Source organism: Miscanthus floridulus, chromosome 5 (genome assembly GCF_019320115.1).
Source record: "Miscanthus floridulus cultivar M001 chromosome 5, ASM1932011v1, whole genome shotgun sequence".
In the NCBI taxonomy this organism is placed as follows: Eukaryota; Viridiplantae; Streptophyta; class Magnoliopsida; order Poales; family Poaceae; genus Miscanthus; species Miscanthus floridulus.
This window is the reverse complement of record NC_089584.1, coordinates 135,885,844-135,900,201: the sequence shown is the minus strand read 5'-3', so window position 1 is coordinate 135,900,201 and position 14,358 is coordinate 135,885,844. Positions and strand designations below refer to the sequence as shown.

Genomic DNA, 14,358 nt, shown 5'->3' with positions numbered 1-14,358 from the left:
CTGAGCACGACGTGTCCATGTGAATGGCCGAAAGCCCACGCCTTCCTCGTTGCCAACGGCAGTGCCGGAGCCAGAACAGCTGAGACGAGCGTGAACTCGTTCGTACTCGTACCATCGTACGCGCAGTGCCCCACCACACCACCGCAGCGTCGCCGCGACCAGTTCTTTCTTCAATTTGTCCCTTGGCTCTCTTGCTTTGCCCGGTCAAAAGCTCAAAAGCTGGCAGCGCGACAAACGTCCGACGCAGGGCGACGCGTGTCGCGGCGCCGGCCCTTGCGCGGTGGTCTCTGGACTGTCCTGGCCTAACCTATGGTCGGTCCATGCCATGCGCCCATGCCGCCCTTGCATGCGTATCTGACGCCAGCAAGATGGCGTTCGATTGCTGCGTCCCGCTCGTGCTGGCGGAGGCAGAGACACCGGGGCCGGGGCTACACCGCCGCCGCGTGTACGTACGAGCCTCAAACCCGTCTTCCCAAACAATATTGTAGTACACCGCGGTACGGACCACGACGGAGTGCCTTGGACGATGGCTCAGGCAGGGCGGCATAAAAAAGAGCGACCTCGCAACGCGACGCCGACGCGCATGGGCAAGGCAAGAATAGTGGTTAGAGATGCAGGAACAGTGCGTTTTTTCTGTGTATTGTATGTAGTAAGGCCCTGTTCAGTTCCCTTCTAAAATGCTAAATTTTGTAAGATTCTCTGTCACATTAAATTTTTGGACGTATACATGAAGCATTAAATATAAATAAAAAATAAAATTAATTACACAGTTTAGACGAAATCTACGAGACGAATCTTTTAAACCTAATTAGACTATGATTGGACACTAATTACCAAATAACAACGAAAGCAATATAGTGTCGTTTTGTCAAAAATTTTGACAACCAAACTGGCCCTAAGTATATACTTGTACTACTACTAAACCGCGCGTCAGATCTGGACGCGTCTCTCGGATTTTCTAATGGCAAACGAGGAGAAAAACCTAATCCCAGTCACTTGCAACGCAACCGTCCAGCTACTCCAATCGTGAGCGACAACTCCAATCGTGAGCGACAAGGGAAAGGATTCAATCAGGAGTCGGCCTTATGTGCAGTGTCTCTTGGCACCGCCGGAGCAGCTCGTACAGCCTATCCCTGTGCTTTTTTAGGTGTGCTGCTGTTGGAAAAGCGAGCAAGGCTGATGAGCTGCGAAAGACTGCACCTACAAGGAAGTGAACATGACGAGATCATGGATCCGGGCAATGATGCATCTCGTTCTTTGGCGCAACAGCAGTGCACCGAACCAAACCTTACGGACGCAATGATGCTTGCTCTGTATCAGTACGATACAGGGAGGCACGGCATTTGAATGCTTGCATTGCGTCCATGGTTAGGTGGCACACAACCAGAAACACCGAGATGCTGCATGCAAAGAGCTCAAAACACAGGGTGGTTTCATTCATCCCAAACAGCACTCAAAGAATATCATTTGGTCCCCAGCAATCAAGCTAATCCAACTTCACTACGCCATAAAAAATGACGCCATCATATTCATGCCAAGATGATGCAGTGTTCGCTGGTCAGCAATCTCATATTGCATCACTCCAGATTTATCACTGAAACTGTTCAACCACCATACATCAAACCAGGCGTACTGCATCAAAAGCCAGGCGTACTGCATCAAAAGCAATAGACAATGGGATTTGAAGCAACAGACCCGGACAGGACTCAAGCCAGAGAGGAAAAACAGCCTATACTGATGAATTATTGGCAAAAACCAAAAGAATTGTTAACCATCAGAAAGCAGCGGGAGGGCGCTGCAGCTGTGACGGCGAACAAAAGTATAGTCATTCGGGGAAAGGCCTACATAGCTACCTTTACAGAGCTGTTGCTTTGTATGTATTGAGCTTCGGAAGTTTTGTATCCGGTATACTACTCTCAACAAAGCTATCTACAACAAATCTCATGAGCTCGACAGGCTCGCAGTAGGTGTTGCTGGCACTGCGCTGTTCTGCGTCGAGTTGGTCTTGTTCTCACCCCAATGCCATAGCATGCTCTCCCAGAAGCAGAACTTCTCAAAGCAAGTTTTCAGCCTCGGATCAGTTATGTTCCGTTTCCAATGCCCATCAGTGAAGTTTGCTTTCTCAGCCTGCCGCCGCTCCCACTCCAACCCAGCCTTCAACCTTGACCTCAGAAGGCAATAGCTCTGAAGCTTCTTCGGCATCTTGTTGTGCACCTTCCACCAGCGAGCATGCGCAACATCACTCGCAAACTCCCGCAGAATTTCAACATTCCAGTTGCAATCGTAGTCCCGGAAGCATAACCATGGCTTCCGCCCCAAGTAGTGAAGAACATAGAGGATCGGTGGGTTAGCACCAAACAACCGAGTCTTCTTGGCCTTCACTTCCTCTTCATCACCCTCCCAGAAATGCTTCAAGAAATTCATGTGTTTTGGAATCCGATGCCACCATGTGAATATCTCATTCAGGTACCCTTGGTCACCACCATTGTACGATGTTATCTCATTGATGTGCTCCATCAGTAACTGGAATGTGCAGTTTGAAGGCTCAATGACCATCACTCCGGAGTTGAAGAGTGTTGCATTGTTCCCACTTGCAGTGATTTCAGGCATTGCAAACAAGAAATCAATGTTCCTCAGGATGATGAGATCAGCATCAATAAAAATAACCTTGTCATAATCTGTAAGCTGCCATAGCCTGAATTTGCTGTAGTTCCATTCGTTGTAGGCATCGCGTTCAGCTTTGGGATTCCGGATCCTCTCTATTATTCTGACCTTCCACCCCGCAGATTCCAGCCCCTTGCGGTGGTGGTCACTTATGGTGTCATCAACAAGAATAACAAGGTCCCTTGTTGATCCTGCTTGACGAATGCTTTGAGCTGCTGTGATCGCACCACAAACATATTCACTTGCTGAATGCAGTATTGTAGCATATGCTTCTCTATGTCTATCTACCGTGTAGAGTCGTGCTGCAGAAGACAGGAATTGTTCATGATTCAGGTAAAAAACCCTTTAATACGTATATTTTGAGTTTCTTTTTCCAACAAGTTTAAAGCAAGCTAGACTTGTATCCATAGATAGTGTTGGAAAGTTCATGCATGCATTATAATCTATAGAGTTACTAGTTTTTTTTGGATATGTGCATTAGGGTACACTAGGGAAATAATGAGCAACTTCTTATGGGAAGCTATTACAAGCTTGATACATTAGTTAACTTACCTTTTGCACTGAGTGGAACAGCAAGCTCACAGGAACCAACAGGCAGCCTGAGCTTATCCTTTAGAGCCTTCACGTCAGGTTTGTACAGCCAAGCATTGACTTCACGTTTCACTAGGTCCTTGCAAGAGAAGAGATTTGGAATTGGGAAGCAATCAGTCACAAACAGCACATGGATTCCACTATTGCCTCTTGTTGTGGCTGCCGCTAATTTTGCTGCTGATAACTGCAAATGCAGCCTTGCAACATCTCTTGACCAACCCGCCACACGAGAACAGGGAAGCTTAACAGCAACAACATCAAAGTGTGTCCCTCTTGGAAAACTTGGATCTGGAAGCGAAGGGCAAGATGGTATCTCTGTTTCTTCCTCCTCATCTATCCATTCAGGATAGAGAGTCTGCCAGGTAATGCTTTCATTGGCATGCTCTAGCCTTATGATTGAAAAATCACTTTCTGGGAGCATATGTGTCCAAGCGCCAAACTCAGTTCTATTAAAATTCAGGAGTCCAACACTGAGCTTTTGTTCACCAACATTCAGATGTTGGATACTTTTATATACATCCTCCCATTGAATGGTGGCAGAAGATACATATCGGGGATCAGAGCTTCTCTTATCCCATATCCACCCATTGACAAGCCTGCAAAAGCATCATGGACAGCATAAGCACCACATAAATAGACATTGTATGGTTATATTAAAAACTTCATGGCTCAATCACGAAAACATTACACCATGAACTAATGGGGAGGTATCATGATTCTCTACTGCATTACTGGATATTGCGCGCATGTATACTCACCGAGAGCTTGACTGCAACTGATGTTCATACACAGATGGTGTGTATAGGAGTGTTAGAAATGCAGCAGACATGATAGCGAAGAGCAAAAGTTGCAACGATCGGAATTTGCAACCGGAACTTTTCTCCAGCACAAAAACATCAAATTTTTCAACCTCTTTGAAACTTTTGCTTTTCTGGGTCCTTCTCTTAGCTGTGTCCTCACTGAAAAGGTAGAAAGAAAACAATGTCAGGACAGCAAACTCTTCAATGCGGGTATTTTAACAACAATTAGTAATCCTAATCATCACAAAAAAAATCGAAAAACAACATATTTGATTTGTGTAACAACTGTCTGTGGATAAAAGGCAGTCATCACAAAATGGAAGTCAATGTAGGTTCAAACCATTTATGATGATACTAGAGTACAGAACTACATCAGGAGAAAAATTACAGATGGTAAATTGCTGAAGAAATAAGTGCAATTTCCAGCTCATGTGATCACTGTGTTTTACCTAAACTGCTTACAGATTTTCAGCAGGTCCATGCCAAAATAATTACAACTACATTGTTGAAATGATGACACTAGTCCGAGGTAACAAAACCTGGTCCCAGCTTTTTACTTCGTAAATCTTAGTTCTAGAAAGGTAAAACTAAGAGTACTGGTGCTGGTGTTTAACTTTTCTAGAAGATTGCATTGATCTTATTTATTTAATGTTCTTGCTTGGGAGGAGACGAATCCACTGACATGTGGCGGCCTCTGAGGACAGTACTGCCTTTTAATACTAAAATTAAAGTATTCAAAGCACATCTTTTTGAGAGGAAAAACTTTCGTATCACTTATGTACTCCGTATAAGAGTAAAGTGCTCAATCAAACAAAAGTTGTTTGGCTATACAAGAAAAAAGGCTAAAGTAAAAAAAACCACACCCAGCACTGAGAATTAAAAAGGAGCCAAAAGAAATTAGTGGCCTCTGTTAATGTCGAGAGCTCTACTTTATTAGTCACATCTTTTGGGAAAGCAGAGCATAGAGGAAGATGCCTGGTACCTAACCCTCCATGTTCTTTGATACCATGAAACACGCAACGAAAAAGCCGCACGGATGATTCATCCCGGCTACAGAGAAGAAGAAACCCTTTTCTTCCCAGTACTAGGGTAACATCATGAAGAAAATTTGGTCCAAACATACGGACCCGACCAAGATAGCCGACATCACCGGTAGGGCACACACGAAAACCTACCATTTTCTACACCTACACGCTAAGCACGGCAATTCAACAGTCCAGGGCCAGAGGTGGCACCAAGCAGCAGCAGTAGCTGACACTGCACATGAAGCTAATGCTTGCAGTGCAGGGATTTAAATAGGGCTGCTGCCACAAGGTGCAGTCTTTGGGCAAAACAGCAGGGCGAGCACATGGATGGCCACCGACGCCAGGCTGCGTGCTTTACAGCAGAAGAAACTGCTCAGCTCGAAGCAAATCTTTGTTGCTTGTTAGTAGAATCCTAATATGGATCGAAAATTGCCACAAAAGAGTGTAACTTTCGACCAGGAGAACCGTGAAAATCCAGACGAGTGTGAGAGACGGGCAGATTTACACGTTTGAAACGCATCGACAGCGAACCACCAGCAGCCACACATATCATCTGTGGACAGAAGGGGCGAAGTTCTTGCTAGTTTCTCAAGGTGGGGATGGCAAATGGGAGGAAGAACGGACCGACTGGTGGAAGATGTCATAAAGGCATAACCACCACTACCAGCGCCACCTACAAAATCAGGGGAAGTTATGGAGGAGGAGCAGGGCACGGTGAACGGAACGGCATCTTGTACAGGGTACATGGCACTAGTACCGCAACACTCCCTCCCTGCTGCAAGATTACATGATAAGAATGGAGGATGGTCGCCATCTCACCACAGACACAGGCATCAATACCAGGCTTAGATGTAAATCAATACAGCACGCAGCACATGACCGCACATGGTAAAGCAAATGGCGCATCTGAGACTGAACCTGGATTAGCACGCTATCCACAGTCCACACCAAGCAGAACCAGCACAAAAGCGTGAGCAGCAAGCGGGGTGAGGTGAGTAAGGAGGAGGGGAGGTAGATCGAGACTCGAGAGGGAGGGATATATTACCCTGCCCCGGCCGGCCTGTACCGGGCCTCCAAGGAACCCATGCGCTTAAACTCCAGGATCCTTCTCGGCGTTAACCCCGACGAAGGCTCAGGCCGACCACGCTTGCACCGCCCAGGTTGCGCCGCTTCTCATCTGCAATGGAGACAAGGGACACGTCAGGGTCCGCTAGCTTTCGCACTTCATTAAAGCAAGCAAACAAGAAGATGCCAGGCATGAAGGGCATGAATGGGAGCAAGTCGGTTAGAAAGGAGCAACAACTCGCGGTAAATCAGCGAACCGCAATCTACCAAGAAAGAAGAAACAAATCAAGCAAGAAACCAGGGAGGAAAAAAGGGGTAAATCTGCTGCCGAAAGGGAGCGGAGGAACGCCAAATCGAGCAAATGGTGGTGCCAGAAACACTACCATACCACCAGAGGAAAAAGAACACGAAACGCCAAGAACAGATCAAGCGCCTCCCAGCAAGAACGCATCGGAACCAGATGAAAGCGCGGCAAGAACCGATGGCGGCACAGGCTGACGACAGGCAGGGCGGCGCGTACCCGGAAGGCAGCCGGCAGGAGGGCAGGACAGGCAAGCGGGCGGAGGCGGCGAGGGCTTCAATGGCGAGACGAGAGCAACGGGCGGCAGCAGGAGCGCTGGGACGCAGGCGGCCGATGCGGGGTGAGGTGGCGGCTGAGTGGCTCCGGTTCGTCCTTCCTCTCTCCCCTCTCTTCTTCTACAGAGCTCTCGGTGGGCTTGCAGAGTGGAGCAGGAGAGGAGTTGTATATATAGCAAAGATATATAACCCCACTGCAAAAGCAAAGGGCGAGCTGGTTTAAGCAAAGCAAGCAGATGAAAATGGGAAGCGCGAGGCTGTTTAACGAGAGTAATCTACTAGTACTATATTGCCCCCGTTTCCTCGGGTGGGCCCACGTTGCGTACGGTCGCGGCCAAATCTTTGGTTGCGGAGGGGCCGGGGGGGCAGGGTGATTAGCGGAGTCGGTGAGGATGGTTAATGTGTGTTTAGTTCGTGAAATGAAAATTTTTTGGTGGCACGTCGATGTGTCGGAAGATGTCGTGAGGGGTTTTTGAATACTAATAAAAAAATAAATTACAGAACCCATTAGAAAACTGCGAGACGAATCTAATGATACTAATTAACCGGTTATTAGCACATGTGGGTTATCGTAGCATTTAAGGCTTTTTATGGACTAATTAGGCTTAAAGTCTCGCGATTTTACCGAGAACTGTGCAATTAGTTTTTTTTTTTTGAAAAATGGTGTTCTTGCCCTTTACGCAGATGTGCAATTGTGATTTTGCCCTCGTTTTTCTAACTTTGTGATTTTGCCCTTAACTGTTCACAAGTCAACGCGATTTTACCCCTGGTCAACGCGATTTTGCCCCTGTTTTTACCGTTGACCAGGAGCAAAATCGCGTTGACTTGTGAACAGTTAAGGGCAAAATCACAGAGTTAGAAAAATGAGGGCAAAATCATAATTGTACATTAAAGTAGGGGCAAGAACAAAAGAGCCCTTTTTCGTTTACATTTAGTACTCCATGCATGTGCCGCAAGATTCGATGTGATACTTTTGGGTAAAAATTTTTGGAGCCTAAACAAGGGGAAGCTGGTTGATGCCCACGAAAGAGGGAGACCGTTCACACGTTCTTAGCTTATGACGAAAGCTGGCTTTGTAGTAGTAAAAACGAAAGATACTATATGGTTTAATGCACTAGCTAAGAGTGTGACAAGTGGCTGATGCGGGATGAAACAAAGGTGCTAAATAATAAAGATTTAGAGTTATGGCTAGAGAATAATGGTGATTTAAGGTTAAGTAACCATAGTCTAATAAAAAAATTAGGCTCATGGGCTATGCAGCCGATCGCCCCTGAGTGTGACTTGTGTTTTTTAGTTACCGGTTAGTGCTTACTTGTGCAAACCGTCACATGCCTATAATGGTAAAGGCGGTATGTGAATCTGGTGAGCAGCTACTCGTCCTATTCGCTTATTGGTTTATCCAAAGTTTATCAGTTATTGTATAGTGTTTTTCTCTCATAACAAATCAGTCTTAGTCGGACTTATCAGCCCAGGAACCAACCAGCGAACATGCTGACTAACTCCTGCTCTGTATATGCCATTATTACTTCTTTTGATTTCCAAGTGCAAGTCATAAGGGTTAGTATCTCTCTAAATGTACGTTACTCTACGGTTTTCAAATATACTTGCGTCATTTCTTCATATTCTCATCATTAAATTATGACAATCTGCCAAACTTTTACTCGTTCTCAGGGTGTTTAGGAGAAAACCCAGTAAAACGTGAGGATGGTGAACACTGACAGTAGTACTTATCTCCCGTTCGTGCAAGCTATACTACTGCAAGTGGTCTAACTTGACCGACTTTGACCAATTGACTTGTGTTAGATCAACTTGACGACGTGCTCAGGAATTTCAGTGTGAAGCCACGCTGGAGAAACACGTAAAGTACAGCCAATCGTTACCAAACTTAACGCTGCTTCCTTTTGATTTTTGAATGATCTGGCTTGTTAGTGGTGCTCACTTGTTAGGAATCTTCCTGTGGAGTCTCATTGTACGGTGTCGAAGGCATGATGAGAAGCCATTTCGCTTGAGCTTTTGTTGTTACAGGAACTTCAACACGGTTTAGACATTTTAGTTGCAGTTCAGCTATTGCCTCACTGTTTTCATGTCATATTAAACGGGTCGGTGATTGTTCGAGCTCATAGCAGGCAAGGACAAAAACAGTGGGACCGAGAGTCAACTGACGTCTGATTTTTTTACGGCGAGTCCCGAGTGCCCTATATGCTTTTACTACCTCACCTCACCTGCGCCATCTCATCTCTATTGCAATAGCAATCCGGTGGTCGTGCTGTTAAGCAGCTCCACCGACGTTCCATAATCGCGTCCTGGCAGGAAAGGATTTCCATCGTAACCATGGTCGCAAGACCAAATGAAAATGTCAGAACGGAGAGAAAGTGAAGGCGCTGGCCTCTGGGGGTACGCGAATTCCGGTGGGCCTCCCGCTCCCATCCGGCCAGCGCCCCTCCCCTCCCTCCTCCTGGCTCCTCTCCTGCAATGGTGTTGTGGACCTCATCAATGACAAGCGCCATGAATGCGGTGATGGCACTGTCGTCTCGGCGTCGGAGAGCCCATCCGTCCGCGGACCGCCCTCGGCGTCTTCGGCATGCACCCAATGCCCGTTAGAGTCTTCTGCAGCTCTTTTTTTCTATTGTTATCCTGTTAAAAATGGCTCGTGCTGTTAGCTAATCTATAGTATTTTTCTATCACAGCAAATCAGCTTTCGTCGGCTTTAATACCCGCCGGCCAGCCGTCTTGTTGGCCTGGCGCTCCGGACGCGGCCACCTGTGTGGGGGCATTCAATTCACGCCCCTGACGGTGGCTGTACTCGCGGCAACACCACGACAGCGAGGTGGGATCAAAACGGAAAGATGGCATCGCAGCGGGCACTGCGAATTAACAGCGCTTCCTGTGATCTTGTCTGGCAAAGGCGCAAAGGCAAAGCCATTTGGTCAGGAGGCCCGGTCCGGATCGGTTCTGGCTTTGATTGGAATCACCCTGCCGAGGCCGTAGCCGTTGCGAGGCGAGGAACGCGCCAGGATCTGGCGCTGGGTGTCTGGGCGTACGCGCGTTCACGGGGCGGGGCCTCGGCGTACGCGCCGCGGTTTTGCTTCCTGCGGCACAGAGCGCCTGAGCTCAAGGCTAACCGTTTGTGCTGGGTTGTGAAAACTGGCGTCAGTTTCCGCCAAATCGGATGATCTGGCACTTTGGCAGCGGCTGTTAATCCCGCGGGAAGCGCAAAAGGGCGAAAGTTTGTTACGGAAAGGGCTGATATTTTCTGTTCCGGTCGGTTCTATTCCTAGTGACGTGACACGTGATGCCCTCCCCATCCTCCCTCCTCGCGCTCACGAGACGGGCAATTCCTAGTGTCGTTCGCCAAGCCGATTCAAAACACACCGCGGAAAGAAACGGCGCCCGGCTGTCAAGGCTGGATTGACGGGAGGGAGCCAACGGGCCCTGCGCTTTTCACATGACCTGACCATGATGATGAACGGGAGCGCAAAGGCCATGCCAACACATTGATTGGGCGCTCGATCGGTCGATGGAGGCCGCCAGGGCACATACCTAGCTCGCTCGTGCAAGTTCGCCATGGGAACGCCCGGAGCGGATGGTGGCCAGGGCCAGTCGCGCCATGAATCGGCAGTACGACGCCGGCCCAGCTGATAGTATTTTGTTCCACGGGCTTAATTCGATGGCGACGCGACGCGAGGAATCAGTCCCAGCATTATGTGATGATCCCTATTCTACTATTATTGCTAGTATTAAGCACCGGGCCCATGAAATGGACATTGCTTTCAAGAATTGGTTCCACACGACTACTGTCTACTCCACGTCTCCACCCCTATAAAGTGCAGTGTTGTTATACGGTTACTACACCCAGACCATTAGGGCACGAGTGCAACACCAGGTGATCAGTGCTAACTACAATGATGAGCAGCAGTATTGGACAGTGACGCACGAAGGTTGCCTGTGCATCATTGAGAGGCATCATTGCAACAAATGCACAGGGCCTTTTGCTAATGCTCGACTGGCAAATAGTTGATCCTCATGCATGCCTCTAGCCGGGGGGAGGGGGAAAAAAGGACAAGAGTGTTCTAGTTATTGTGCGGTGTGCGCCACATTGTAGGTGGCGGTTGGCACAGCGTTTTATTAACAATCTGAGTTGAGGAGACCGGTGGTTGCGGGAGCTTACATAACGGAAAAGCGATGGAGCTGAATGAGAGTGAGTGAGCCATGGCAGGACGTCATGGAGCATAGTAGCTAGCTAGTATAGCCATTAGCGTCTTCTTATCACAACCATTATTTATTTTATAACTGATCCAACCACAACTCAAAGGATGGATATCATGGCAGATTAAAAAGGGCTTCTTCCGGTTACCAACTCCGAGCTTTCGGCTCGGGCTCAGATAGTTACCGCAAGAAACATTTGATAAGTGATAACCATCCAGTACAGCTCCAGTTCCACATCATTCATATCGCCATATGCGCAATGGCTGATGCTGTGACTGTGATGCATGCATCCCACGGGATCTTTTTGCCTGTCTGGCGATCGATGCAGTACTGCTGCTTGCTTAGGCCAGTCTCAATGGAGAGTTTCACCTCCCAGTTTCCAACACGTGAAACTTTGATATGAAACGGGTCTCTCCCACAGTGCAAAGTTTCATGGCACGGTTTCATCCCTTATTTTACTATTCACGGGTCCCACCTATCCCTATCATCCCTCTCTTCCCTGCGTGGTCCCGGAGAAGAAAAGTCGCGATGAAACGAAGGAAGGGCCTCAGTGCAGGTTTCACGGCGTTTCCAAAGTTTTGGAAACAGTGCGGATAAGTTTCATGGCCATGAAACGAATCTCTTCTCTCTCCTCCCAGTTTCATGCAAAAACTGACGTGGCACCTTATTAATTGTGCATGAAACCCCCCATGAAACTCCATTGAGACTGGCCTTACTTCTGCTAATTTTTAGGTTCACACGCATCCCAATTGGCCATTGAATCCTTCTAGATTTGTGCTCGTGCCCACCAACCACCGTGCCTCTTACGACACCCGTGTAGTGTGGACTACAGTAGTACCAGCGTGTACTGCTTCACAGCATCTCTCCCTTCGTTTTTCTCTGCCCCTGCCCCACATGGGAGCGAAGAACCCTGTTCTTCTCCCACTAGGCACTGGCAGATGGAGATGGCTGGCCGCCACCACCATCTCCATCTCGTGGCTCCTGAGCGGGGGCCTCTTCAGTCATTCTTGGCATCTCATAGGTTGCCCACTCCCGGTTTCTTTAATGGCGCTGACTCGCACTTGCCGCCGCTGGTAGTTGGCTGTCTGCCCACGCCGGACTCGCAGCGCATCCATCCAGCCAGCCAGCCATCCCTCGCTGAAATTTCACCGCAACCAAAACGTCCGATGCGATGACCGAGCACAGGAATACGTACAGGATACGACCGCGTCCTCTTCCGTCTTGGGGCTGCTACACGAGAACGACGCCGCATCCTTCCCGGATACGATCGGGCTTGCATGAGCACACGTAGCGAGAGGACGAGGTGGATGTGAAAGAGAAACCAGCGGGCGTGACGCGGACACCGGCGCGCTACGAATACGAACAAAGCGCGGCGGACGGCAGCGCCGCAGCGGTGGAGGAGCCGGGGCGTGGCGATGCGGAAGGGAAGGGAAGGGAGGAAAGGCGCCCGATCGGATGCGGTCGGGGCGGGGGGACCGCGCGCCGGTCTGGGTCTGGCCATCTGGCGGGCCTCATGAGACAAAACCCCGGTCCTCTCCCCCGCAGGGATAGGGGAGGAGCCGGTCACAGCACAGCTCACGGATCAGACCGACACATGGAAGCGTGTGGCCACCCCCGGGCAGTGAAAACCTTCAGAGCGAACTGTGTCCTGGTCGAGTCTTTTGGTCCAACCCAGAGATTTCATCCGGGCTGGTGAGAAGTTCTTCATGTGATGCGCATGTTACCCCCTCTTTTTTCTTTATTGTGTGTATTTCATTATGTATTCCATCGTCAGACGTAAGGTTTCTTTACCTGGCTAGCGCTACTACTCCTAACGGTTCCGTACAGGTATGCAGGTACAGTCGCCACAGCAAGTTTTCAGAGTATAGATGTTTTAGTACTCTTCCCTTTTTTTTTGCCAAGGAGGAATCTAAGGCCCTGTTCCGTACCATCTGATTATAATAATCAGATTATATAATTCAAATTTTGATATACGATGGATTACTATAATCTTGACTACCATAATCTCATAATCCAGGTAAGACAGGTCATAGAGGATTATGAGTGTTGAAAGTCCACCTTGCCCGCCAATGATTATCCAACTTGCCAAATTATAAAGAATAAAATAGAAATTTCTCACTTTAACCAACCATAGTCAATCACCATAATCCATAAGACACCAAACAATCTGGTTATTATAATCCATAATCTTGATTATAATAATCCTATGCATAACCTAGATTATAATAACCGAGTTGTGATCCAAACATGCGCTAAATGGTTTTAGCTTTATTACTACAATGTTATGACAAGCTGAACTTAGTGAAGTTAAAAAAAAGGACTGTAATTCATTTGAGGGGGAGAAAGAAAAAAGAGTTTACTTGAACAGTGCTATGGACAATAAGCTGAGACTGCATTAAGCCCTGCCAAAGAGGATATTGTCAAGACGTGACAATGGTACCATTACCACCGTGTGCCCGGTTTTGCTTATCACCTATGTGGGCATGTAGCCCATTGCCATCACCTTGTTGGCCTTTTACCATCTTGAAATGGATAGGTTGCTTCACGCGCCAAGAGTTTTCCTTCCAAACCAAAATGTTGAAAATAACATCAAGACAATCCATCTCATCCTTTTTGGTGAGGGGGCGAATCTAGGATAAATCGTCACTGGGGTCGGACTAGACTTAGAGCCATAACTATAGTTGACAATAATCTAACACCACGCATAAAAAATAATATATTGTAAATAGTAAGCATTCATACAGGGTCACAGGGATAAATGTGATGATAACATAATGTGACAAAAAAAACTATTTACAAAAGTGGTTACCTCTTATAATTTCACACTGCGAGTACAATCATCCATATTCTGAAAACGAACTATGATACCATCATTTGGAGTTGCATCATTCGTAAATCCATCTCTGATTCGATTTCGCAGGTCCGTCTTCACAATTTTCACTACTACACCTTTCCACCGACGCCATCGCATAGGAAGAACTAGCACAAGTTTGAGGAGTCGATATACCAAAGGAAAAGAAAGATTTTTGTTTGTATCCATCATCAGTTTACCAAGCTCAAAAAATAGTGGCCACTTGGATAGATTGCTTCACGCGCCAAGAGTTTTACTTCCATGCCAAAATGTTGAAAATAACATCAAGACAATCCATCTCATCCTTTTTGGTGAAATGGTGAGAACAAAATACTTCTCTATTAATTGGGCAAAAATCGAGGAGTATTTCTTGGTGGTCATCGCAAACGCTATTGCATGGTTATTGAATTATTTTTAGTACATATTTATGCGAAACTCACAAACCTTTTTCAATTAATACACAAGTATTTATGTATTTTGATCGTTCCCCCAAGAAAATCTTTCTACTCATTATAGAAATTCAATGTCCTCCGTTATTACGAATGCGTGCGAAATGTTCGGTTATTTTCAGAAAGATTAA

At 47.3% G+C, this 14,358-nt stretch overlaps 1 protein-coding gene across 1 annotated transcript; it reads right to left on the bottom strand.

The window, feature by feature from the left end:
• Nucleotides 1-1,651: 1,651 nt before the first annotated feature.
• LOC136450891 (UDP-glucuronate:xylan alpha-glucuronosyltransferase 1-like) lies at nt 1,652-6,887 on the bottom strand. Its single transcript, XM_066451553.1, has 5 exons — nt 6,666-6,887; nt 6,126-6,257; nt 4,014-4,214; nt 3,217-3,851; nt 1,652-2,966 (listed from the first exon to the last, which is right to left on the bottom strand). The coding sequence occupies exons 2-5, from the start codon at nt 6,164-6,166 to the stop codon at nt 1,942-1,944; spliced, it is 1,902 nt and encodes a 633-aa protein (XP_066307650.1). The 5' UTR covers nt 6,167-6,257; nt 6,666-6,887; the 3' UTR covers nt 1,652-1,941.
• Nucleotides 6,888-14,358: the final 7,471 nt, after the last annotated feature.

Bases quoted from the DNA above. Each gene is read 5' to 3' on its own strand.
- LOC136450891 (XM_066451553.1), bottom strand. From the start codon at position 6,166: ATGGGTTCCTTGGAGGCCCGGTACAGGCCGGCCGGGGCAGG. The intron at 3,852-4,013 runs GTGAGTATACAT...ATGCTTTTGCAG, and splicing joins CAGTTGCAGTCAAGCTCTCG to GCTTGTCAATGGGTGGATAT. The intron at 2,967-3,216 runs GTAAGTTAACTA...TGTCTTCTGCAG, and splicing joins TGTTCCACTCAGTGCAAAAG to CACGACTCTACACGGTAGAT.